This window comes from Rhipicephalus microplus, chromosome X, assembly GCF_043290135.1.
Source record: "Rhipicephalus microplus isolate Deutch F79 chromosome X, USDA_Rmic, whole genome shotgun sequence".
NCBI lineage: Eukaryota > Metazoa > Arthropoda > Arachnida > Ixodida > Ixodidae > Rhipicephalus > Rhipicephalus microplus.
Genome location: NC_134710.1, coordinates 257,500,144 through 257,524,529, shown reverse-complemented (window position 1 = coordinate 257,524,529; position 24,386 = coordinate 257,500,144). Strand labels below are relative to the sequence as shown.

The following is a 24,386-nucleotide window of genomic DNA, read 5'->3' as shown; positions in this document are numbered from 1 at the left end:
TAGTGTGGAAAATTTCAAAACACAGATTAACACATCACTGGCGAGCACTCGCGATGTTCGCTTCCAAGCTGTCTTCATCATCATCAGAAAAGCTGCTCCATTAGCCTTCACTGCTGTTTTCACTTTCAGACACAAGATAAACATCTGTATCCGAATCATCATCACTCAAAGACGATGACAAATATAAAAAGCTTCTTTTTTTGCATTGACAGGCCAGCTATGCATGGGTTTCCACAACAGCACACCACCTTCTCACGCAAAAATCACACTCCTGTCACAGGAGAAAAATATCATTGAGTAAATGCTCCCATTTAGTAGATGACATGCAATCTAAGCTGTAGACAAGTGCTTATCATCCTGAACGCTACAGGGGAGTACCTATTCCGCTAGAACAAGCTTTGCTTGTCCAAAGCACTTCAGGGGTTAATGTACCTCTTAGGTTTTACATTCTAAAATACCCATATGATCATGAAATACACTTTAAAGAAAGTGCTGATTAAATTTGACAACCAAATATTATTAATGAGCTCCTAGACTTAAGTACAGGTGTTCTCATATTTTGCCTCCATTGGGCATCAGAATGAACGCAAAGAGATGGGAAATGCAGCAAAGGATAGCAGGGGATTAAGTGGGCTGATGACATTAGGAACTTGGCAAGCATAAAATGTAGAAATCATATAAAAGGCTGATTCAATTGGTGATTATTGAGGGATTATTTGATTGATATGCGGGGTTTAATGTCCCAAAACCACCATATGATTATGAGATATGTCGTAGTGGTGAGCTCCTCAAATTTCAACAACCTAGAGTTCTTTTAACGTGCACCCAAATCTGAGCATATGGGCCTACAACATTTTCGCCTCCATTGAAAATGCAGTTGCCGCAGCCGGGATTTGATCCCGTGACCTGCAGGTCAGCAGCCGTGTACCTTAGCCACTAGACCACCAGGGTGGGGCGGACATGATTAAGAGAGGCCTTCATTCTGCATGGGGCATAAAATAGGATGATGATGATGTCATCTATGCAACATTGGTAACAATACATGCTCAAATATGGGCTATCTCAAGATGTTATCAATAGACATCATCCATGCAGTTTCCCAGCATTCCTCAGAATCATGCTGAACTCTGCATAAGCTGGTGTTGTAGAGACTGCTCATCCTATGGCTAACCATACTATGAATGGCTATCATTATTGCAATACCTGAAGTGGCACTTGTACAGCCACCCAAAGCTTTAGCTATCGTGCGCGAGCGTTGACTCTTTTGTACGTTGGCGCCGTATGCCGGAGCCAAGTTGCAAACAGGGCTTGAGTAAGCGCATGCCACAAAGCGCTCTCAGCTTGGCCTATCATCTGTTTGGCTTTTCCTTTGTGAGAACGTCGCCTTGTTTGCGATTTGGCTCTGTTTGCAACTTGGCAACGTCATATGGCGCTGACGTACAAAAAAGTCGGCGCTCGCGCACAATTCACCCCGAGATCCTGGTGGCCACTGGCTGAAGCGCACCTAGTGTGGATTGGTCTCAGTATCATCTGCTGTCCACATAAGCTAGCACGTGCGCGTAGGTCATGCTCGTGCTCAAAGGGCGGTTTGTCTCACTCTGTTAGCGCAAAAGTAACTACTTATGCTTGTGCGTTTATTGTAGCACTGTCTACAGAAGCATTTGGCCTTATTCGCCTGTATATGTACCGCAATAAGATGATATTGAGCACTTGGCGAGAGTGGTGTGTATCGTCGTCGTAGCCACTCTTTGCCAGGATCATGTGTAGATGCAGCTTTTTAGCTGAAACACATCGCCACATGTGGGTGTAGGTGCCGCTTTTTAGCTGAAGCACGCTGCCAAGTGCACTTTGTGCACTTGGCGTTGTCTTAAACATGACGAATAATAAATATTGTGTGAATGCAGCGTTGCAATAACTCAGAGATAAATGGAAGTTTTGCATTGTTGTTACGTGTCTACTTATAAAGAAATTGTGGCGTTTTTGCTCATCGGTTATGCGACGAGCTGTAATTGCGCTTGAGATAGCCTTGTATTGTACGGTCCTAGTCCCATATTACACTGCTGTGTAGTAAATGCTGACACTTCGGTACTTCAATTGAATGACATGGAGCTGACTAAACTTGAGTTGCCGTGCGCAATTTCAGCATAGGGCGATATTTATACAGACACACCTGTGTTCTTATCAAAGGTGAACATTTGGCAGAAGTCTGCTTGGTTGGGATACAAATGAGGCAATTAGAAAACTTCAACCAAAAATTGTATTCAGAAAACCGACATTTCAAAGCCAGACGAAGTGCTGTAATACAATTTTTAGCTGCAGTTTCCCAATTGCCTCACCCATGTTCATAGCTTTGGGTTCGCTTAAACGAGGCAGGTTGTCAAAATTAATCCAGACGGCGTGCCTCACATAAGTCGTATAATTTCAAGGAGAACGTCATATTTTTTTTTACATTATACGGCTGAGCGTTTTTGTGGCGTAGTGCTAGACTATCGGAAGGAGTGAACACACATTCCCTTGAAAAAAAAAAAAAAACTTTGTTCCTTCGAATATTCGAATTTTTGCATTACCATGATGCAGATAATCAATATAAGAAAGCTGCGGGCTGAGCTATTACCTTTTTATGCCGTTATGGGAGTAAAAACAAGCGCGCTCAAGCGCTGGAAGTCACGTAGCTCTCCTGAATAAACTTATTGACTGCTCTACGTTTATTCCATGATTAAGACGAAAATGCGGATGAGTAATCGCTGTATCTTCATGTTCATTGCCCAAAAATATTGGATTTTTTTTTTTAGAGGGGTGAGGAGGGTTGGTATTCACAATTAGCGTGCATGAAGAATGAATTCAGTCATGCTACACCAGTGCATAGTAGACGGGACACAAGCTCAACACCTAAAATAAAATACAAGAAACATGACATGCTGCTCATTGCGAAAGCACAGTCGCCAAGCGCGAACATCCCTTTAAATGGCAGACTGCGTTTCGGTCACAACTAATAGGAACGTTTGCAGAGCTTCGTGCATCCATTAAGCAATAAATGGCATATATGTTACGAGTAGGCAGCAGTCAACGCATTTTATTCACTGACAATCGGCTCACAGCGCTCAGAAAACTCGCTACTGCGTGCATTGGCATGCGCGTCGTTGGCCTCCTATCCACACTAGTACGGTGACAGTGCTGCTCCCTATAGCCCCATCTCGGGGCGAATAGCTAAAGGTTTGGGCGGCTGTACATAATTATTAGGTTAAATAAATTGCACTGTATTCTAAAGGGAACACATTACTGGCACCAAAGCATTACATACTTTATGGGTATCATTATATTAACCGAAGCACTGTACTGTAATAAATCTCCAAATCTGATGGTCCACATTGAAACAAAGCTGTTGACACTTCTAGCACACCTGTCTTACAACCCACCCGCGTCATGACATGAGCGTCAACTCAAAAGCTTTCGTTCCTTTGAAATATTTCATTTTCTGAGTGGGTTCAATAATGTGTGCTTGAGTGCCGATTAATTACGAAAGCATAAAAACAAACGCAACAATGGCACAGTACTTAAACTCCGCCTGCACTTCACCGAACACTTAAGTAAACAAACCTAAAATAACTTCGATAACTGCTAACACGAATAACTCCGGAATTCAACAGAAAAGTGACTCACAGAGTTCGGGGATCTACAAAATTATTTAACGTGCAACACCGCTTAAGCTATGAATAGCATCAGTGCGAGGAAGCAAGATTCCTTAAATAGAACCTCAATAATCCTGTGCCAGCTATGCAAGCATCTTACCGGAACTTCATTAACGTGGCCGAGCGTAACATTTCACACCGCAGGACAAAAAACAAAAAACAGTGATCACAAACAGTCGTACCCTTAACGTTGTCAGTCACCCAAGGAGCTGCGCAGCATTCAGAAGTTTTGCACTTAAGGGCGTTCCACCCGGAATACATAACTGAAACGCCTAAGGCAGCGCCTGCTGCAATTACCGTGGACACTGTGACGGGTTCGAGACCTTCGCATGACCGCCCTAAACTTAGCCATATACACACAAGTGACACGCACGCAACAGGTTCGCTATAAAATCTCATTACGACTGTCGTTTCCTTAATATTTCGCCTGCCGGTAAAATGGACGATCTATTCAACCTTAAACGCTGTCCGCAAACTATGAAGCAGCCATGTTGAAAAACGAAACTTGATAACAGAGCAGCGTTGCCAACAAGTTGTAAACTTTTCACTTGTCCACGGAAGCAAGATAGTAACGCGTTGCATCTGGAAGACAAACTCTTTGTTCTGCGCTGGTAACTTGATAAAACGCTTCGTTTGGCGCGTTGGTTCATTCTGGAATAGATTTGCATGCCCGTACAGTCAGCCGTCCTCTCTTCTTGAGTGTTGTTCATTTGTGGTCAAATCTATTCTACGCTGGTACATTGTGTTTATTTAGGTGTTCTGTGTTGGTGCAGCGGCTTAAGTGTTTCGGAGAATCTAGTTCGGAGCTGCTCTTTGATGAATTTGAATGTTGTATGCGAATGATTGAAGAAAGCAAGCTTCAGATAAGGTAGGACCGCTATGTAAAGAAGTGAACTGGCAGCATACAGAAATATCAAATACCCCATCCCTTCATTAATTAATTGGTTTCAGTAATTATTGCATATTCTAAAGGTCGTTTGAGGGCGCTATAACAGTGAAAGACAAAAATTGTGGACGGGATCTGCGCTAGTCCCGTATAAGTATAGAGGCTAGAAGAAAACTTTTCTAGCCTCTATAGTGTAAGTATATTGTGCACAACGCGGGCACGTCCCATTGTTTCTCCTTCTTTACCATGGCCCGCTTATTTCAGTAGCACTGCTTATCGCTATTTTAAATTGATTTGTCAGACCCTGTGAAACAACCTCGCGAATGTACGATTATACAATACAGATATTACTCTATGACAGATGTTTGATGAAAATGCAATGGCAGTGAGGCGCACTAGCTACTGTCGTCTACATAGACGAACTCTGCTTCGAGGCGAAAAGACTGCCGCTGTTGGAGATCATCTGCTGCTGATGTTCTCGTTCACAATTAGCGAACGAAATGGGCCTGGGCAGATCACATAATGCGTTGAAAAGACAATTAACCAGTGGTCAGATTGAACAATGGAATGGTCAACACGCGGCAGTGGACAAAATTCAAATGGTACGAAATATTAATTAGAGTCATAGAGATGTCCTGGCGTTAGGCCACGGTTGCAAAGAGACTAAAGCCACGACATAGTAATCACTGTGCAGAGTAGACATGGTAGAGTTACTGTACTAGGAAGGTTAACTTTCCTAATTATTTCCTAAATATTTCCTAATAATTATTTACTAATAATAAAAAAATCCTAAATAATTATTTCTTGGTTTTTGCTAAAAGAAACGAGCCCTTCCAATTAGCCTCTCTCACAGATGTGACTCGTATCAGTCGTATGTAGAGACCTACCACTTTGCAATCACAGAACACTACTGTCTGTGCTAGCGTTCGTTGTGCTAACGGTGCTGTCAACTTTAGTGTAATATGTAAGAAACGACTGCAAGTATTCCCATAAGGTTTTACGCGCTCACAAAAAAAAATGCCACTAAGTTACACTCTTTAAGCCTAGTTTGTCTATCCTACCCATTCCCAAATTTAAAGGGGATTGACTCAATGGATGGATGAAGAAATTGATGTGGCTGTACCCTTTAGATCGGGCGGTGGCTAGCGCCACCAAGCCACAATACTTAATGAATCAAAAACTAGATTTATTTTTTTTTCTTAAAAAGTGAGTTTGAGGATTCGTACTTTGCAGTGAAGAGTTTAATTTTCACTCGTGCCTTGACTTTAGCCACCAATCAGATAACCTCCTTCTAGTTAAGTCTACCCGCTTAAAGTCTATTTTGCCCTCCCGGTCCCTAAACCCCAGTGCTTTGAAAAACTCTGCGCCATCATCCTGAACTATAGGGTGAAGCCCTTTACAGAACATTATCAAGTGTTCGGCAGTTTCTTCTTCCTCTCCACACGCACTGCATACTGTGTCTACCCCTTCGTATTTGGCCCGATATGTCTTGGTTCGCATTTGCGGGTATAAATTGGCAGCAGCAAGCACAGGACCGGGTTAACTGGCGGAACATGGGAGAGGCCTTTGTCCTGCAGTGGACGTAGTCAGGCTGATGATGATGATGATGATGTCTTGGTTCGCAATACTCCCGTCCTGGCCTCAAACAGTAGAGAACTACCACGAGTATTATCATATATCCTTTGCTTGGTAATTTCCTGCTTAAAAGTTTGATAGATCTCTAGTGCGGACTTCTTAATCATGCCAATTTTCCACATATGGTCTCGGTTTCTTTCACCTTCTTTTTAACCGATAGTTCTTTTTGGTTTGGCCACCTGCTGTTTCCTAAGTATTTACTAGTCAATTTCCTAGTTCGCTTCCTCCATTTTGTATACATATGGTCTCGGTTTCCTTCACCTTCTTTTTAACCGATAGTTCTTTTTGGTTTGGCCACCTGCTGTTTCCTAAGTATTTAACAGTCAATTTCCTAGTTCGCTTCCTCCATTTTGTATAGACATTCTTCATGTACAAGTAGCTGAAAACCTTCCTAGCCCAACCCTCCTCCCCCATTTCTCTCAATTGTTTCTCAAATTTTATCTTGCTGCTAGCTTCCCTGCCCTCAAATGATGTCCATCCCGTATCACCTTTTACTCCCCGATTTGGTGTATTCCTGTGAGCTCCTAAATCAAGCCTATTTATTGCTCGTTGCTTAATTTCTAATCTTACTTGAACCTCTGATCTCATGCACAAGACCGCATTGTCCAAAGTCAGATCAGGAACCATGAGACCTTTCCAAATGCCTCTTGATCACCACATCATACCCATTGAAATTCCACAGTGCCCTATTTTTCATCTCCGCTGCATTCCCGTTCTCTTTAGTCGCTACGTGTATTTCGTGTTCCCTTAGGTTCTAAACACAAGCAATGGGACCAATTACCATACGCCCAGATATTAGTATTTATTCATTATCTCTAGCGTAACCTCCTGTCTCGTGCCTGCCGATTTTTCTTTACTGACTGTGTTCGTATAAAAAAATGTCTAACGATTTCGAGTACTTTGTATTTAACTATGGGAGAGCCCTGAGCCGTCCCGCTAAAAAAGTAGGTGCACAAAGGGAATTTTTATTCAACGAATAACACGTAGTCAATGTACACATACACTTCTCATAACATTGCACATAGTTGAATTTTTATAAACTTAACAGGAATGTTGACAGGGGCGCTGTGACCGTATATTGTTGCTCAAATGAACAAGACATGTATTGTGATTGTGGACATGGTACAAAATAGCGTATGGGTACTGGCGATTCATACTGATACAATATATTGGAGCGTGTCATTATACAATGGCGAACATGTATATAATGGCTTAGCATGCAAGCATGCCCTTTCTTTTAACAGTGTTCACCCCGCAGAGTACACTCATGCACTACCTTATGGCTAACTTATTTAGACATAGTAAAGGGTGGGTTTGCAACTCTTTTGCCCCCCCCCCCCCCAAAAAAAAGGAAAGTAAAAGAAAAGCCAGGTGGGGAGGGGTTAATAAGGCGTGACTGGGCTCAACAGTCTGCCGTTCTTTAAAAAGAAAAACCTGTGTGTTTAGAAAAAGTTGTTAACGATTTAGAGCAATTGGTACTCTACTATGGGAGAGCTTAAAGCCTGTTATCCATTGCAGACTCGTACAGTTTGTGCGCAATCGATAAGTAGCGGAAACAGAAGTTCATCTCTTTTTCATAAGCCTCCGTAGTTTATCCAGGCTATGCTCAAGAAGTCACATGTCCAGCCGAATTGACTAATTAGTAATCTGTACCGTTGAAACAGTTTTGAAATTGAAATTACGTTTCTATTCTAACCTTTATTGAAGCGGCAACAAGTAAAAATATTGTTTAGAGTGGTACTTTTTTTTACCTCTGTAACACGATCGAGACGAGCCTTTATTTTCTCACCGAATCCGGGTAACTGGAATCTGAGGAAGCTTTCACCCTGCTTGTTCATTAAACGTCTCCCTATGCCGTAGTAACACACGCGATGACATTTTATCTCTAGGCGAGCTTGTTGCTGTCAAGGTGCATGGTCAACGTGGTTCTACAAAACCTCTGGAGTGGCAGTCCTGGCCGCCGTCAACGGAAGCAAGTGAAGCCGCCAGCGGCCATATCCGTCTGTCTGTCTGTTTATCTATCAAATCGCCTACGCCTGGGTGCCCTCACGATCACCCCCTTAACTTAGGGTCTTCGAAATACTTTGCAATAAGAGCCAAATGTTCGTGAAACGTCAATGCTGGTTCCAGTGTTGACTATCCAATTTGCTGCATATATTTAGCGCCACTTCATAATGTTTCACTTAATAAAAAATTACAACAGAGTCACCTTGCATAGCATTGATTCCCAAGTTACGAGGGATCTGCGTCTTTTTTTTTTTTTTTTGCGATCAGTAGTGGATGGCGAAATGTATGCCACGGCATGATCTCCATCTGGTATTGCAAAGTGCCAGTACTGTGAAAGCAATCAAGTAGTTCTTATACAATAAATATTTATGTAAAAAAACACTCCGAAAATGCAGGAAAATAATAGTTGGCCTCACGCGGCTCGGCCTCCTGCAGGCTTCGCAGCACTCGCGCAGCGCAAGGATTGAACGCAAATGCACTCACTTAACTTGTTTCATCTAGGGACCTTACACTCACTCGCACAGCAGCGCACCATGCGGGCGCTGCCGGCAGTCATCAGCTGCGGGGACATCTGGTAGCCCGCGCTCAGCACACTAGGCAGCACGGAGGAAGGAAAGGTAAGGAGAGGGCATGCCAAGCCGGCGCAGGGCTGCGCAGGGCGTAAAAAACATTCGCTCGCAGGATTTCAAGCTGGACGGTTGTGCCCTCGCGATCTCCGACGCCAGCGTAGCTCCCGCTGACTGGTTCGCCCTCCGCGGTCTCCTGACGCCGTGCAGCTCTCACCTTGTGGCGCCCCGCCCTTGGACTGCTTCGACCGGATCCCCACTTTCCTATCTCCTTCTTTTTCCGTCGCTTGCCTGTCTTCTTCTTCGTCTATTTTCTTTCTTTTCTTTTTATCCCTCCTTCCCCCCACCCCTATAAGGCACTGCGCCGTGTCGCCTGAAGGCAGACAGAAATTAGGTGCCTTTTTCCTTTTCCTTCTAACCACTACCACCACCACCAGGGCGTAAAAAATGTGGCGAAAATTACGTCACGCGCGGCCATATTCACTAGGCACAATGGCGGCGTTTTGTTATTATTGGTTGGTGCGGCACCGTTCAGGTGGTCCAGCGGCGGTGTGCGCGTTCTCATGGGCCTCGCACCTAACCGTGGCGTACTGCATGTGTCCGACAGCGTCCATTCTTCGTGCCGCATTGTTAGCTACGCGATTTCCCTCCGGTGGTGGTTGTAACCAGCTATGTGTCTGAACTAGAAACCACGGAACGAGCGCGCGTATACGTACTCCAAATGTGCAGCGTCCGTAAAAAATATGCTGAAAAGCCATCATAGAAGATAACGACTGTGCTCAAGAATTCGTTCAATGAATGCCTTGCAGGTTAGTGACAGTTATGCGGTGTTGCTTCTTATGACAACGGACGATGCATTTGCGGTCCACAGACCCTTATTGAGACTGTAATCTAATCTTGCTTTTCATGTTCCTGTACAGTTACCGGTTGGCGCTGAGCTGTGTTCCAGATAAGGAAGACAGAAACAAGCGCCTTCTCTTTATTTTCCTCTAATGACTAGTCACTTATCCCGGAGACATCTTCCCTAGCATTTGGCTGGCTTTCCCTGCCGTCCTTGGCGGCTGTGTCGACGCGTGAAGCTTCCCGCAGACCTTTTCTCACTCATTCCTTTGGCTAACTTTCCCACCTTTCGCCCTACACGATCCTGGTCTCCGTTCTCCGTAGCTAATAGTGCGCGTGAAACACACTGGAGACGTGTTCCCACGCACTTTCGGGTGGTCTTCGCTGCTTTCGTCCTAATGAAATCATGGCCTTTGGGATATCCGTAGGAACCGGTGCGCGTCGGACAAGCTGTCACGCACACAAGCTGAAAGAAGCTGTACAAATTTCGGTGCCTGCTTCGTCGCGCGGCAATGTCCGAAATATAATCTTTATTTTCACAAAGAACACATCAAATTAAAAAAAAGCTTAACGTGCAACCTGCCGTGTTTATCGTTAACGCCGGCAGTGCAAGAGTACAACAGCCATACGCAGAGATTTCGTCAACCGTATCGCGGCAAGACAGCGTGTTGAAACCCGTTCCGTTGGTTTCAGATAGCACCGGCGCACAGGCCACGTGCTTTTTGAGACAGAGAGGGAGTCGTGCCTTCTGTTTCGCATTCACATGTAAACAAGAGAGGAGAATTTGCCTAGTCAATATTGCCGACTTCCGGCTTGATCGCGGCTTCGCAACGAGTGACGTCAGGGCCTCTCCTTACCTTTTTTTCCTCCGTGCTAGGCAGTATATTACTAGACAATGTAGTATTTGTCTACGATGCGGTCTTCTCGGAGCTGTCTATTTTGCTGGCTGATGGCCGCCGTCCATTTAGCTGTCTATTTAGGCATCTACCGTGAGTATTGGAACACAGCCCGTGTGGAGGTGGCTCGTGCGCCGCGCGGCGCAGCAGTCTCTGCCAAAAACTTTGGGTCTGTCTGTTTGTACATTTGTCTGTTTGTCCATCCTTACCGCGAACTGGGTACTTTCAACAGCACCAGCCGATATTCCGAACGGCCGACCTTATCCGCAGCGCCCACCAATGTTACTCAAGATTCAGTGTTCATACGTGTGCGATTGTATATTAAAAAGCAATTATTTTTTACAGCTGAACTTTTTAGAAATCAGCAACTTTTTCATTTGAAATTGTTTTTAACTTGTATGCTGCATGCATACAAAGTTTTATCAAAGATCATTCTATACTTTTTGAGAATAAGTACTTTGAAGTTGAAAAATACATACAAAACGCAATTTGAGAGGGGAAAAAATTACGTGCGCTTACTACTTGCGCCAGAGAACGCGAGGCACTGCGCCGTGCTGCCGACCGGGCTGCAGAAATTAGGTGCCTTTTCTCATCTTCTAACGCGCGGCACACTTTGAACTTCAGTATGACTTTTAAATCGCTTGGAGTGACCGCTCGACTTCGGGCTTCCCACAGGTACAGTGTACTAGAAGGGGGCAGTGGAGTGAACTAGGTGGCCGCGCCGTATGCCGGCTGATTCTCCAGCGGGTGACAATAGCGGCGGCGCTAAAGGCGCATGGTACTGAAGATCGTAAAAGCGTCTGCATTGGGAGCGCGCGCGAGTAGCCCGCGAAAGCGTGTATTTGCTTGTTTTTAGCGCGTTTAATGCGTTTCATAACCTTTATCAGTGTATACCCACCTGCTAAGCACAATAGTGCACGAGTGAATATGCAGACACGCGGCAATTGCGTCGGGACATTTACTGTTTCAAGAGCCTGCCCACAAAAAAAAAAAAAAAAAAAAGAAAACATGTAGTACAATCAGAATTTGCATGGATACGCCTAGCTTTTCACTCAAGCAGCGCTTTAAGTGGTGCTACATCATAAGTTGCTACTGGCGAGCTACAAAGAGGGAAGTATCAAAACCGCGAATAAACCATGCACTCGTTTTGTCAGCAGTTTCTATATCCAGAACACTCTTCCTCATAAAAGTCCACATACGCTCGATTGTTTCATTAAAACCCTGATTATAAGTAACGTTGTCACAACATTTATATCGGTAACGACTTAATTTTATCATCCCAGTTTTGCGGAAGGTAACAATTAATGCTTTCTGAAAGGCTTTCTTGTTTTAATCACGTGCTTTCGCGCTCACTTTGCTTCTTTTATGCAAGCTCCAGGAGGCCGGGCCAGGGATTAGAGCTGAAAGAACGCCCAGCTGTAACTCATAGTCAAAAACTCTATGCGAAAGGGGTTATCTCAAACATACTAAAGAGTCCCAGTTGTATAGTATATAAAGCCCGTCTTTTACTCTGGGTAAATTCACTATATTCACTGCGTAAATTTATATATATATATATATATATATGTGTGTGTGTGTGTGTGTGTGTGTGTAGACAGTAATGCCAAGGAATGTACAGAGGAAGTTATTAAAACCAATGGAATGTAAATAAGAAGAAAGAAAAGTCCACTTTTCTTTCTTCTTATTTACATTCCATTGGTTTTAATAACTTCCTCTGTACATTCCTTGGCATTACTGTCTGTTATATCTCATCAATATTGTGTTAAAACACGAAAAAACGAGCCCTTAGGTATACACTTCTTTCCCTTATTTCATTGAACGAGGGTCTCGTACTGGCAGACTTGGTGTGTTTAGGTTGTATAAGAGGGAAAATTAATCATCTGCCCGCTCATAATAAGTTCACGTGCTACGTGACGCCAAACATGCGCATAAGAGTGTTTTCACACTCATTGTTTGGCTTATAGATGGCGCTGACTGTCGCTCCTACTTCTAAATTCACAGATAAACCCAAAAAAGTGGATGGAGGGAGGTTCGCTGTGATAGCTCAGTGGTTAGAGCATCGAACGCGTAATTCGAAGGTCGTAGGTTCGATTCCTGCTCGCAGTTGGTAACTTTTTCATCCACTTTTCTTTCTTCTTATTTACATTCCATTGGTTCTAATAACTTCCCCTGTACATTCCTTGGCATTACTGTCTGTTATATCTCATTAATATTGTGTTAAAACACGAAAAAACGAGCCCTTAGGTATACACTTCTTTCCCTTATTATATATATATATATATATATATATATATATATATATATATATATATATATACATATATACATACACACACACACACACACACACACACACACACAGTATCAGCCGGGCGGTAGTATGTGCCGGGTAGGTAGAAGAGGAGGACCACGTTGTCTGGTGGGGCGGCAGGACTCCATCTTTTACCTACCCGGCACATACTACCGCCCGGCTCAGTGCTTTGGTGGACACTGGTGCTACGATATCAGTTATGAGTCTGAGTCTTTCTTTCAAAAGTCGCATTGGCACAAAGTTACGTTTTCTTGGGGTGAATCAACAAGGTTTCGTGGTGTTGGTGGGGAAGTACTTCATCCTGTCAGAGTTTGTGCCGTCAATGCCTCACTGGCAGGAAAGGTGTTCCCAACAGAGTTTCTTGTGGTGCAACGTTGTACCCACGATGCGATTCTCGGTCTTGACTTTCTCCAAGGATGTGGCGCTTTCGTCGACTGTGGAAGCGGTGAACTTTCCGTCAGCGGTGACATTGTTCCTGCCCTCGTCGATGAGGCACCGCAGGCTGAAAATGACGCTCTGATTGTTTCCGATGAGCTGGCAGTGCCGCCATGGTCAATGAGGTCAGTCGCGGTGTTCGCCTCAGATTCTGCCACATCTTTTGACGCCATCGTTGAACCTGCCATCGTTGAATGTGCTAAGAAAGGCATACTCGTCCCCCATTGTCTGGTATCTGTTGATGAAGGAGCAACCGTTCTGTGGGCACTGAACTGTTCGACAATGCCAGTTGTGCTCCCTCGAGGTATGAAGCTTGATTTGATTGATTTGTGGGGTTTAACATCCCAAAACCACTATATAATTATGAGAGACGCCGTAGTGGAGGGCTCCGGGAAATTTCGACCACCTGGGGTTCTTTAACGTGCACCCAAATCTGAGTACACGGGCCTACAACATTTCCGCCTCCATCGGAAATGCAGCCGCCACAGACGGGATTTGATCCCGCGACCTGCGGGCCAGCAGCCGAGTACCTTAGCCACTAGACCACCGTGGTGGGGCGAGGTATGAAGCTTGGCATCTTCGATGATTCCACTGAAGGTTCTGTAGTGGTCGTTAACAACGATGAAAGCGAGAAAGGCACAGTCTCTGGAAAGCGCAGTTGCTCTTACGAGTCGCAGATCCTAGGCATGATTAGCGCCACTTTGCGGTCACACGAGCAGCAGACGTTACGCCATCTGTTGAGGTGACATGCTTCTGTCTTTGACTTATACCAAGAGGAGAAGCCACTACCTTTACCATGTTCTCGCGCTCACCATAGGATTGACACCAGCACTGCCCATCCGATCCGACAAAAGCCTTACCGAGTGTCGTCATCACAACGAAAAGTTATTGCCGAACAGGTTCAGGAAATGCTGAAGAAGGGTGTCATTGAAGAGTGCTGTAACCCGTGGGCAGCACCGGTCATCTTAGTTAAGAAGAAAGATGGTGCCTGGTGGTTCTGCGTTGATTACAGAAAACTCAACGCCGTGACCAAAAAAGATGTATATACGCTGCCTAGGATTGACGATGTTATTGACTGCTTACACTCGGCTTCGTACTTTTTTTCAATAGACCTACAATCAGGATATCGGCAGATGCCTATGCACCCTTCAGATAGGAGAAGACCGCATTCGTGACGCCTGATGGACTGTACCAATTCAATGTGATGGCGTTTGGGCTTTGCAACGCCCCCGCCACTTTTGAAAGGTTTATGGACTGTGTCCTTCGTGGTCTTAAATGGTAGGTGTGCTTATGCTACCTGGATGACGTCGTCATTTTTGGGCGTACCTTCGAAGAGCACAACGTCCGTTTAAGCCTTGTTTTAGACTGTGTTGGAAAGGCTGGCTTGATTTTGAAGTGCCGGTTTTGTGAACGACAAGCTTTAATCCTCGGTCACCTAGTTGACAAAGATGGAGTCAGGTCAGATCTCGCAAAATCAAAGCAGTCGGCACATTCAAACCACCCCAGACACTGAAGGAACTTCGCAACTTCTTGGGCCTATGTTAATTCCTACTTTCGCCACTTTGTGCCACAATTCGCGGACGTAGTACACCCACCGACGAGCTTGTTGCGAAAAGACAGCCCATTCGAATGGACACCTGATTGTGATGCCCCATTTTCTGAACTGAAACTTCTACTGACATCTGAGCATATTCTTCGTCATTTCGATCCTTCTGCTCCTACAGAAGTGCACAGTGACGCAAGTGGAATTGGCATCGGAGGTGTGCTCGTTCAGTGCCATGATAATGCAGAGCATGTTGTTGCTTATACGAGTTGATCTCTAAGCAAGGCTGAAATGAATTATACGGTCACAGAACAAGAATGTTTAGCGGCTGTATTCGCCATTCAGAAGTTTCGATGTTACCCAGACAACACAAACACAACCTCAGGACGTCCTCAGTATGCTTTCGTGAGGACAATATGACGCCCTCAGAATGTCCTCTTATGGTACTAGAATGGCACTAATCCCGTCCCCTTGTCCGTACACATAACAACCTCAGCACATCCTCAATACAACACTTCAGGACTTTTTCAGTATCTTTTCAGAACAACGATTGTGTGGCCGGTTCGGTACTGTGGGCAGTGATACTACTTAGGATTTACTTCTTTTCATGATATTTCCATACATCAAAAGAAAAACACCTGCGAGGTCTCGTGTATATATACTGTATTAATCAACCGACAGGTGACACAACAAAGAAAGCTTGTTGACTGAAATTTAGTTAACAGTAATTAATCACAACTGACAGTTTTGTGAGGCATTCGAGTCCGCGTATAGTCTGAAAAAAGAAAAGCTGTATCAAGGCAGTCAACACAGGTCAATCAACTACGTTTGTAATCTTCCTCGAAAGCCTGACACAGTGTCTTCATCACCACGTGTATCGCGTCCAATGCACTCATTAGTGTTAGAGGCTCCGCTCTGACAGGCTATCAGTACACTCGACACGGGCGTTGACTTGACTTGCCCGAGGTCAGGCCATGTGTCAGATGCAGAAGTAGATCCTTCCACGTTGGGACCATGCTGCTTCGAAGCACAATTGATATCTGGTGTTCCAGGCTGCTTCGAACCACACCTCGCCGCGGTACAATGCATCCATGATTAGTCTGAACATTGTGCAGCCCAGTACACACATCAACACGGAAATTTACCAGGCGTCATCACCTACGACTCACACATATCTCACTTTAAACCATGCACACAAACAACAAAGGCCACGAACGTCCACTTGACAGGGCCGCCGCTGCCATTTTGACAGTCAGTTGGCTTGGAATGGCTTGGCTACTCGATCGAAAACGGTGCCGCATAGTCAATGGTTGCCAGCGGCTAGTTTGTTATTACGCGCTATAGTGGCGTATAATGACTAATTTAAGGCGGTGACATTTGTGAACACACTGTTTCAAATTGACAATTCGCAATACCAGGTTTGATACCTAAGCCAATTATTTACGCGTGTCTCATTAAGCGAAACGCGTAATTTGAAAATTTTCTGCCAAAAAAGAAACAAACGAGGCGAAAATATACAATAACTTTATGACTGTATGAAACGAACGTGTGAAGAAAGTTTTCACATATGAAATGTACCTATTTGGTGCGCAAAGGTCTTGAGGAACTATATCTAAGTGCTCAGTGCAATGTTCTGTCATCCCTAAAAGGTCCTTGACAGGACCTTTTCCAGACCAATTGTTGTCCTCAGAAAGCACTCGAAAAAACGTTTGAACCGGCGCTCACGCGTTGCTTTTGTCCTCTCCAAAACGTCCTTAAAAGTACTTTTTCAGGATAAATTGTTGTCCTCAGAAAGCACTCGAAAAGACGTTTCTGGGTCAAACCAGCTTGTGTCGTCCTCAGTAAGTACTAAGGTCAATGAGAACTGTGCGAGGACGATTGTACCATATGAGGACGACCTCAGGACACCGAGTGTTGTCTGGGTACCTCTACGATCGTCCATTCACGATTGTGACTGACCATCATTCATTATGTTGGCTTAATTGTTACCCTCCGAGACCCTTCTGGCCACCTTGCTCGATGGGCTTTACGCCTTCGAGAATTTGACTTCAGCATTTCGTACAGAAGTGGACGACATCATTCGGACGCTGATTGCCTTTCTCGCCTACCTATGACCACGACAGAGGAAAGTACAGATACCCTCGACATCTGTTTTGCTGCGGTCTCTCACACGTTTCCTGACGCCAATATCTGCAAACGAGAACAACTGAATGATTTATCTTTAGACCCTTTGTTCGTTGACGCTCGGAATCCCAAAGGCAGTGGTCGCTTTCGTATTCGTGATGGACTGTTGTGCAAAACGAATTACTCAGCAACCGGCGCACGTTATTTACTGGTTGTACCTCAAAGTCTTCACTGCGACGTTCTCCATACTATGCACGATGATCCAGCGTCAGGACACCTTGGGTTCATTCGCACCCTGCATCGAGTGCAGCTGCGTTTTTTACTGGCCTCGAATGCGAGATTTTACGAAACAATACGTCTCGAGCTGCGAGAACTGCCAGCGTCACAAACGACCTACCAGTGCACCACACGGCATTCTTCACCCCGTAGAACCGACTACTACGCCTTTCGAGCAAGTGGGCATCGACCTATTGGGCCCGTTTCCGCCATCTTTGAACAACAACCGCTGGACCCAGTCAAAAATAGTTAATGGGTCCAACTGGATGTTCCAGTTAGGAGCAATGGGTGGCAAAGGGGGCTAAGTGGGGTTCAAATGGTGTCTAACTGGTGCCCAATTGGAAGTGCATGCTGCAATGGGACTGTCCAATTGGACTTCCCATGTAGTGGCTTCTAACATTTTAACCAACTCTGCATATTTGAAGTTCTAACAGGATGACCTGCTGTCATGATAGGTGGTTCCAGTTGGTTGCAATGGGACTCAAATGGACGTCAATGGGACCCAAGCTGCAATGGGAGAGTCCAATAGGACACCCCAATTGCAGTACATGCATAACTTTGAAGTTTATTTTTTACAATTCTCTACCTGAGCAGTATTGAAAGTCATAAATGGAAATCTACGGTGATGCATCCAACCCTCCATATAAAGCAATTCATTTATGTGTGTTACCCAAACAGAATTCGAGCTAGTGCTTCAGCTTGGAATCCCTGAGCTCGGTCACTTACTTAAACCTTGGATTAAATTAAGCTTGTTTACAACACTTGCCTGGTTTACAAACAACCACTGTATCAGGGCATCTGATTAAGCTTTCCATATATGCATCATGAAAATGCAGCAGTTAAAGTACTAGTACACATTGGAACCGCACCTTCTACTGTTTGCAGCATCACAATGTACCAACGATGTCTTATTCCCAAACTAGGGAATATGGCTAACTACCAGTGAGCACCTGATGTCACGTGTTTATGGGCTACCTGTCACTGCATATAATGCTGCTGCAGGATATGACTGAATTTTTTTAATATTCATACGATAGAAAAGGTTATGCAACTAAGAGAAAACAATTAGATGTTCTCACTAACAAGATATCCGAAAGAAGGTATGAAAGGCAACAATAACATTGAAAAAAAAAGAATTTTATTTCAAGGCAAACAGGATTTAAATAGCACAGAACATATTTTGGTGTAAAAAAATTTCTTGGCCAGTGCTGCAACACAAGGCGTACAAGATACTTCAAATATTACAAATACTTATAACAGTAAATTGAATCACAATAAAAGGAATTTTAGTTCCAAAGGAGGAAAAAGGCATTGCCATACAACTGGCATTTCAGTAAAGCACTGAGAAACAGGTTTCATACAGGTTAACAGTTTACACGTGAACAGCATGTCTTTACTTATTTAAGGATGCTTAAAGGTCAACTCCGGTGGTTTTTCGAGGTCAACGAATCTCAATCAAATTCGCTGGGTACACTCTTACGCACATTCCTGTCATTTATGCCAATTACAGGCTTGAGAGATGCGCAGATTATTTGCAAATGAATTTTAAAGATTGCCTCGAAAAACTCGCCTCGCTTGCCAGAATTATTGGCAACACTGTCAGTGCGATGTCAAGTTTGTCATGTCAACGAAAGTGACGCAGGCGATGGCATCGCTACTTTGGCCCCTACATTGTTTATTGTGCTGGCCCCAAGACGACAGCGGTGGTGTTTGGCACGACCATAGCACGGGAGAGCTTTCTTCCTTCCTCTGTGGTGTTTTGCCGGTGCTTCGCTGGTCTGGCTTTCACAGTTTTCATACTACGTGCCGGCAGAACCAGTATACGGCCTCCAGTTCTTAACAAATAGTACATCATATGCAGACCGGGCGCCCGGTCGGGTTTCGGTTTTGCACCTTTTTGCTTATTAAAAATTGTTTTCGAATTTCCTGAGCATTTCAGCTATTGGGCTCGTGACAAGAGTGTCTCAGGAACACAGAAACACCATTACCTTGACATGGTCGAAAAATCGCTGGAGTTGGCCTTTAAGGATGCTCACAGTGGCACAATGAATTATGTATGAATGACAAGCACACATTCTATGCATAGTGTACAAGACTGAACTTGTATGAAAAAGAATAAAAAGCGTCATGTAATATTGCAGTACCCCGACACACACACTAAAATAAAGAATACAATAGCAGTAAGAATAAAAAAAATACAGCACCCACTGAATAAATATAGGAAAACATTCAGTACACAATGCAAATATAAAACATTAATACACACAAAAAGAGACATAATAAATTTAAAGAAATTCAGACCCACCGATCTCTTTTCGGTAATATTCAGATACCTAATACAATATGCAAAACACTAGACTTTAACGAAAAAAAAATATTTCCAAAAACAATCAAACCTAGAGAGCAAGCTGGCTTACAGACAGATATTTCACAATTTGTCACAGCCATGTGGTCAATCAATTTAATCTGCACAGCACGATAAATCCCTCTATATCAGTGGTCTCAAATATGCAGCCGGGGAGGCTCTCATGTGCGGGCCCACACATAACCATTTTCACTGCACATTTAAAAACATTTTCTTGGTATGTTCATGAGCTACACAGGCATGACTGCTCTAAAGAACAATTTTTATGAGGTACACCATGTTGTCACCATGCATTGAAACATAATCGTGAAACAAAAAATCATCACCATATCCAGAAAGTGAATGATGTTAGGTGAGCTTGCTTGGAGATGATCAGGTCACCCGCGAATCCTCCGTACAAATCTTCTATTACCATATATAGACGTGGCAATGTTATATATACATAACATACTCAATGTTTATTAATTTACATTTGGATTCACTATATACTTTTTGATGAACTATATACATTATATATACTCAAACGGAATTGTTTCAATGGTATGAGTCATCATGACAAACATCTTGCCTACTAGAAGAGCTAACTAGTCACGGGTGGCGATTTCACGTCGATCGCCTCAAGGCATTTCAAGGGCCACTCACATAAAAAAACGCTCATGTTTTGAGGCATAGTGTGCACTAAACAGGGTTCCTTTAAAACTTACACAGCATAGGTTCTTCACTTCAAATACATTACAATGTAAAGGAACTTGGAGGGAAGCATACATAGGAAGCTCTTTCGAGTTCCACAAACACAACCACCTTTCTGATTTCAGAGCATTCGACCAGTGATGTATTCGCTGCCTTGTGATTTACTTTCAGCACATGTGACATGGCCACCAAGTTGTACATCACTGGACTGCAGCTTAATTTCCTTGCAGATATATATGCTTTGTTGTCGCTGCCATGGTATATTTCTTCAACAATAACAAAATGCCCATTTTGAAGTTCAACAACAGAGCTATTGGTCCTCTTGTTAGATGCATACATGCTATCAGTGATAATTGATCCCTTCGCCAACATTCTTCTGTATTTGGTGAACTCAAGGGTAGTGTCATGTAAAGATGGCTGCAAACCTGCTGATGCACGTCGGGAACCGTGTCCGAAAAAACGGTAGCCACCACTACTAAGTACGCTTTTTTGCGTTTTTGTGCCATCAAAAGACGAGCAGTACTCTGCTACACTTGGACTGATAGCCTGCCGTTGAAGTTCTACTACCATGCTTTCCATCTGTAGGACTCGGCAGACTTGATGGGGAATTCCGTTAGCTGCTTTTACAGCTTTTTTTAGGCTGCCGTTCCCAGCTTCAAATGGGAACGCACTGTGTGCCCAAAGTGGTCCCCAGTGGCGCACACTCTTTGCTATATGAGTCAGTTGGTGCATGTTGAATGTCATGACTGACTTGCCAAACAGCAGTTCTGCACGCACATGAAACTCCAACAATAGCCCCTCGGCAATGGTGAGCTCAGTTGGGCTGATTGCACGCTGCAACATTATGTGCAAGGCTTCAACTAGGCAAGCCCAGTGTTGCATGTATGGCTTCTCAAGAATGCCATGCAAAACAGGGACACTGTAACAAAGTAGCCAGCTCTCAAGTTCCTTGGCCTTCCACCATTTCCGCTCTTTTGTCGGCCTCGGCAATCGCTTCACATCCATTGGTGGCTTAATAGACATAAGCCTGCGGTCCACTATGTGCTGATGTCGGCTTATTGAACAGGCACTATCAGAATTGAACCACAATTCTAGGAACTGGCGCGCTACCCCCAGCAAGACACAGTGCATATAGTCTGGCACAAAGCTCCACACTATGTTAAAATGGGGCAGGTTTATCAACGGTGACACTGTTTTGACTCCTTGCACAGGCACCCCCCCTTTCAAAGCAATCTCCATGTCATTTAGCATTTGGAGCTCACTTCTTTCTGTGGGTTCAACTTCCTCAACTGGGTATTTAGTTGCCCCGCCAGCTCTCTCACCTCTTTGGAGACACCAATTACATCCAAAATACCCATTAAATTGGGTTACACCTTGCATCGGTGCCCTAGCAACAGAATCTACACTTGAACAGATACAATAGACCTTATATTTTTCAACCCTTCCTTGACGTTGTAATTCAACGCCATTCTCACACAGCTCGTTCATTTTCTCAACAAAAGTACCTTGGAAAAGTGCCATGTTTGGCTTTTCTTTCCAGAACCACAATGCGGCCAGGACCAATTTGGACATTCTTTGCTGTGGAGGGAGCTCATTAACAATTAGCTGGATGGGCCAAATTGATGTCCCACTTGATTTGAAAAGCGGGGTCCCATCTGCATTCAACGAGAAACTGATTCTTGGTCCACAGTGTTGAGATTCGGCTACAAAAGTACGATACATTGTACCATCCCAGATGTCTGAAAATGTCCCATTCGTCGGAAGGGGCTTTGTTAAATCAAGAAGATCACAGTCCTTAAGTAGCCTTTGAAGTTGCGACTCCACATCGAGAGTGACAAAAAAGGGGGCATCCGAAAGGGAAGACACAAAAGTTGTGTGACTGCACTTCGAGCATTTCAAGTAAGAATTTGTCTCAAGACTGCCAATATGCGAAAAGCATCTCGGACAAAAAAAGAAAAAAGTCATAGTGGTGCCAGTTTCGCTAAAAAGTTTATGTAGGTGATACTGTGAGTGAGGTAATATAGGTTTATCAAAAATTCTGTTAATTAAATCTATTAAGCTAGTTAAACCCAAAAGAGTCAAATTATTCTTCACAGCATGCTTTAGTGCCATTAGGAGAATATCTCCCTTCGAAAGAACCACTTTCTCAGTGACAAGTTGTGTAAAAAGGTCTCCAAAGCGTGCCTTGCAAGATGGATCAGGCTCTGTCACTGGATCTGCAGCAGGCTGCTGAAAGTAAAAAAAAAAAAAGCTTTCGTCAATGAAGCTATCACAGAATTCAGTTATAGTGAACCGTGATAAGCCCAATGAATATGAGCAAACAACTCTGTTATTGATCAGTACAAAATATCATGCCTGCTAGGCTGATAACTTTTTACAGACCAACTGGTGAGATATTCTTTAAAATGAAAGAGCCAGTGATCTTGAAATGAATCATTCACCAAATCACCGCTACGTGTCCCTCTTAACAGTGCCCAATTTACACAGACATTTTCCAGTACATAAAAGAGCCTGTGAAAGTAGTGCCCTTAAAACCTGACCATAAATCTAGTTATTTCCAGTGAAAACAAACACACCATGTCATCATCTAATGTGAGAAAATCTCCAGGGAAACCTTGCTGTGAAGCATGGTCACTTGAAAAAGCTTCCTGTGAAGAAAAAAAAAAAGAAGCATTTAGTGCCACAGTAACCCAATCTGCCTATTCTAGTTAGCTGTGCTAGTTCACTCATAGCACGTAAATTACATGACAACAGACAGTGTTAAGAACATGGTCTGAAAACCTGTTGCAGGTTGTTCCCAGAGTTTATTGTCCCAAGTGATAACTCGTCTTGAACTGATTATGCAAGAGAAAACCACAGTGCCAATGCACTTGCTCAAGGCTATTCTAGTGGATGTGAATCTTCCAGCTGCACATATTTGTAGAGTGCAACTAGTGTGTAAAAGTTACCTCTTCATCCTTATCAAACAGTGACGAATCATCTGCGTCAGAAAGGCTTGCAATGCCGTCTTGAAGTGGAGAGTCCTAAAAAAAACCAACCAAAATTTATAATTTCCCATCGTAATACATAAGCATAAAATAGCATGTGTATGCTTACTAATTAACTGATAAGCCTTAGTAAAATAACTTCATCTGCTGGGGCGTGAGGCTCGCGTGCAGGAAATTTCTGTGACGGATCAGCGCTGTTCCTCTGCTCTTGTGCTTCAGGGGCTGCAGCAGGAGCTTCCATAGCACTGCCAGCTGACGAGCCTAACCGGCCTCCACTTGACGTTACCTGTGATAGAACAAGTGCGCCGATATAGTAAACGGTTTATCGTATAGAAACAATAGTTCTCGTAGCATTCTACTACCAGCTCAATTTACCGGCTCATTATCGGACTCGGGGAAATCTTCTTCACTTTCCGGACGTTCGGAGCCCGGACTAGCTATGTGACTATTCCGGCTCTTCAGTGATGTTGTTCGACTTGGTGGATCTGCCCTTTCAGTGTCGCTGTCTGCCTCATCACTCGAAGAAGGCATGCTAGGGCTGGCACCCTAGAAGAAAATAATGAGATTTGGACTTAAATTGCTGCGCTAAATTAATGAAAAAGAAAATGCACTGATAAAAAATAGCAATTTAACACGGCCGAGCACATTCGATCATTCGCGGGCAGAACTATAAAGGGTGGTAAAAAGGAAGACCGTAAAACACGGCGCAACGATCGAAGTCGTTGAGCAACATGCAGATTAATGTTGTGGACAACCGCTGATCTGATACCAGCAGGGCCCGGATCAAGCTAAAACCCCGATCGAAAGTGCCCATCCATGTTGAAAATGATCAGAACTTACGGTCGGCGGGCAAGCGCGTGCGGTGCTCCTTGGTAGCTGGAACTGAGACTTGGGATTTAAATAAGTCTTGTAGGGTCCTCTCTTTCTTTTCTTCGGACCGCGCTCCATCGCGAGGTCTTGAAGCAACAAGACGGCTTACTTCACTCCGGGACACGAAGTACAGAAACGGCGATGTAAGCGATAGGACAATGTGCACCGGCTGCCTGCGGCCACAGCGGCTGCCATATTGCATAGACACCCTGCAGCCAGCAGTCTGCATGTGAATTGATTGAAACAGCGTAGCGTTAAACAAACAT

At 44.0% G+C, this 24,386-nt stretch overlaps 2 protein-coding genes across 6 annotated transcripts in view; both read right to left on the bottom strand.

Moving 5' to 3' along the window:
• LOC119161583 (torsin-1A) overlaps positions 1-4,224 on the bottom strand; it is a 29,201-nt gene extending 24,977 nt beyond the window's left edge. Inside the window, exon 1 of the mRNA XM_037414123.2 lies at positions 3,872-4,224. Within this exon, the coding sequence (XP_037270020.2) occupies positions 3,872-4,088 (217 nt within the window). The 5' untranslated portion in view covers positions 4,089-4,224. The remainder of the gene's footprint in view (positions 1-3,871) is intronic.
• A 14,100-nt stretch (positions 4,225-18,324) lies between these two features.
• On the bottom strand, positions 18,325-24,241 carry LOC142776080 (uncharacterized). Of its 5 annotated transcripts, none has more exons than XM_075878993.1 (6): positions 24,091-24,241; positions 23,626-23,796; positions 23,360-23,536; positions 23,212-23,286; positions 22,840-22,911; positions 18,325-22,492 (listed from the first exon to the last, which is right to left on the bottom strand). In XM_075878993.1, exons 5-6 carry the CDS (start codon positions 22,840-22,842, stop codon positions 20,306-20,308), a joined length of 2,190 nt encoding a protein of 729 aa, XP_075735108.1. In that variant the 5' UTR covers positions 22,843-22,911; positions 23,212-23,286; positions 23,360-23,536; positions 23,626-23,796; positions 24,091-24,241; the 3' UTR covers positions 18,325-20,305. The 5 variants fall into 5 exon arrangements, 4 of the variants coding, with proteins under 4 accessions (XP_075735108.1, XP_075735109.1, XP_075735110.1 ...); XM_075878994.1 differs by having other exon boundaries at positions 18,325-22,489; XM_075878995.1 differs by lacking the exon at positions 22,840-22,911.
• Positions 24,242-24,386: the final 145 nt, after the last annotated feature.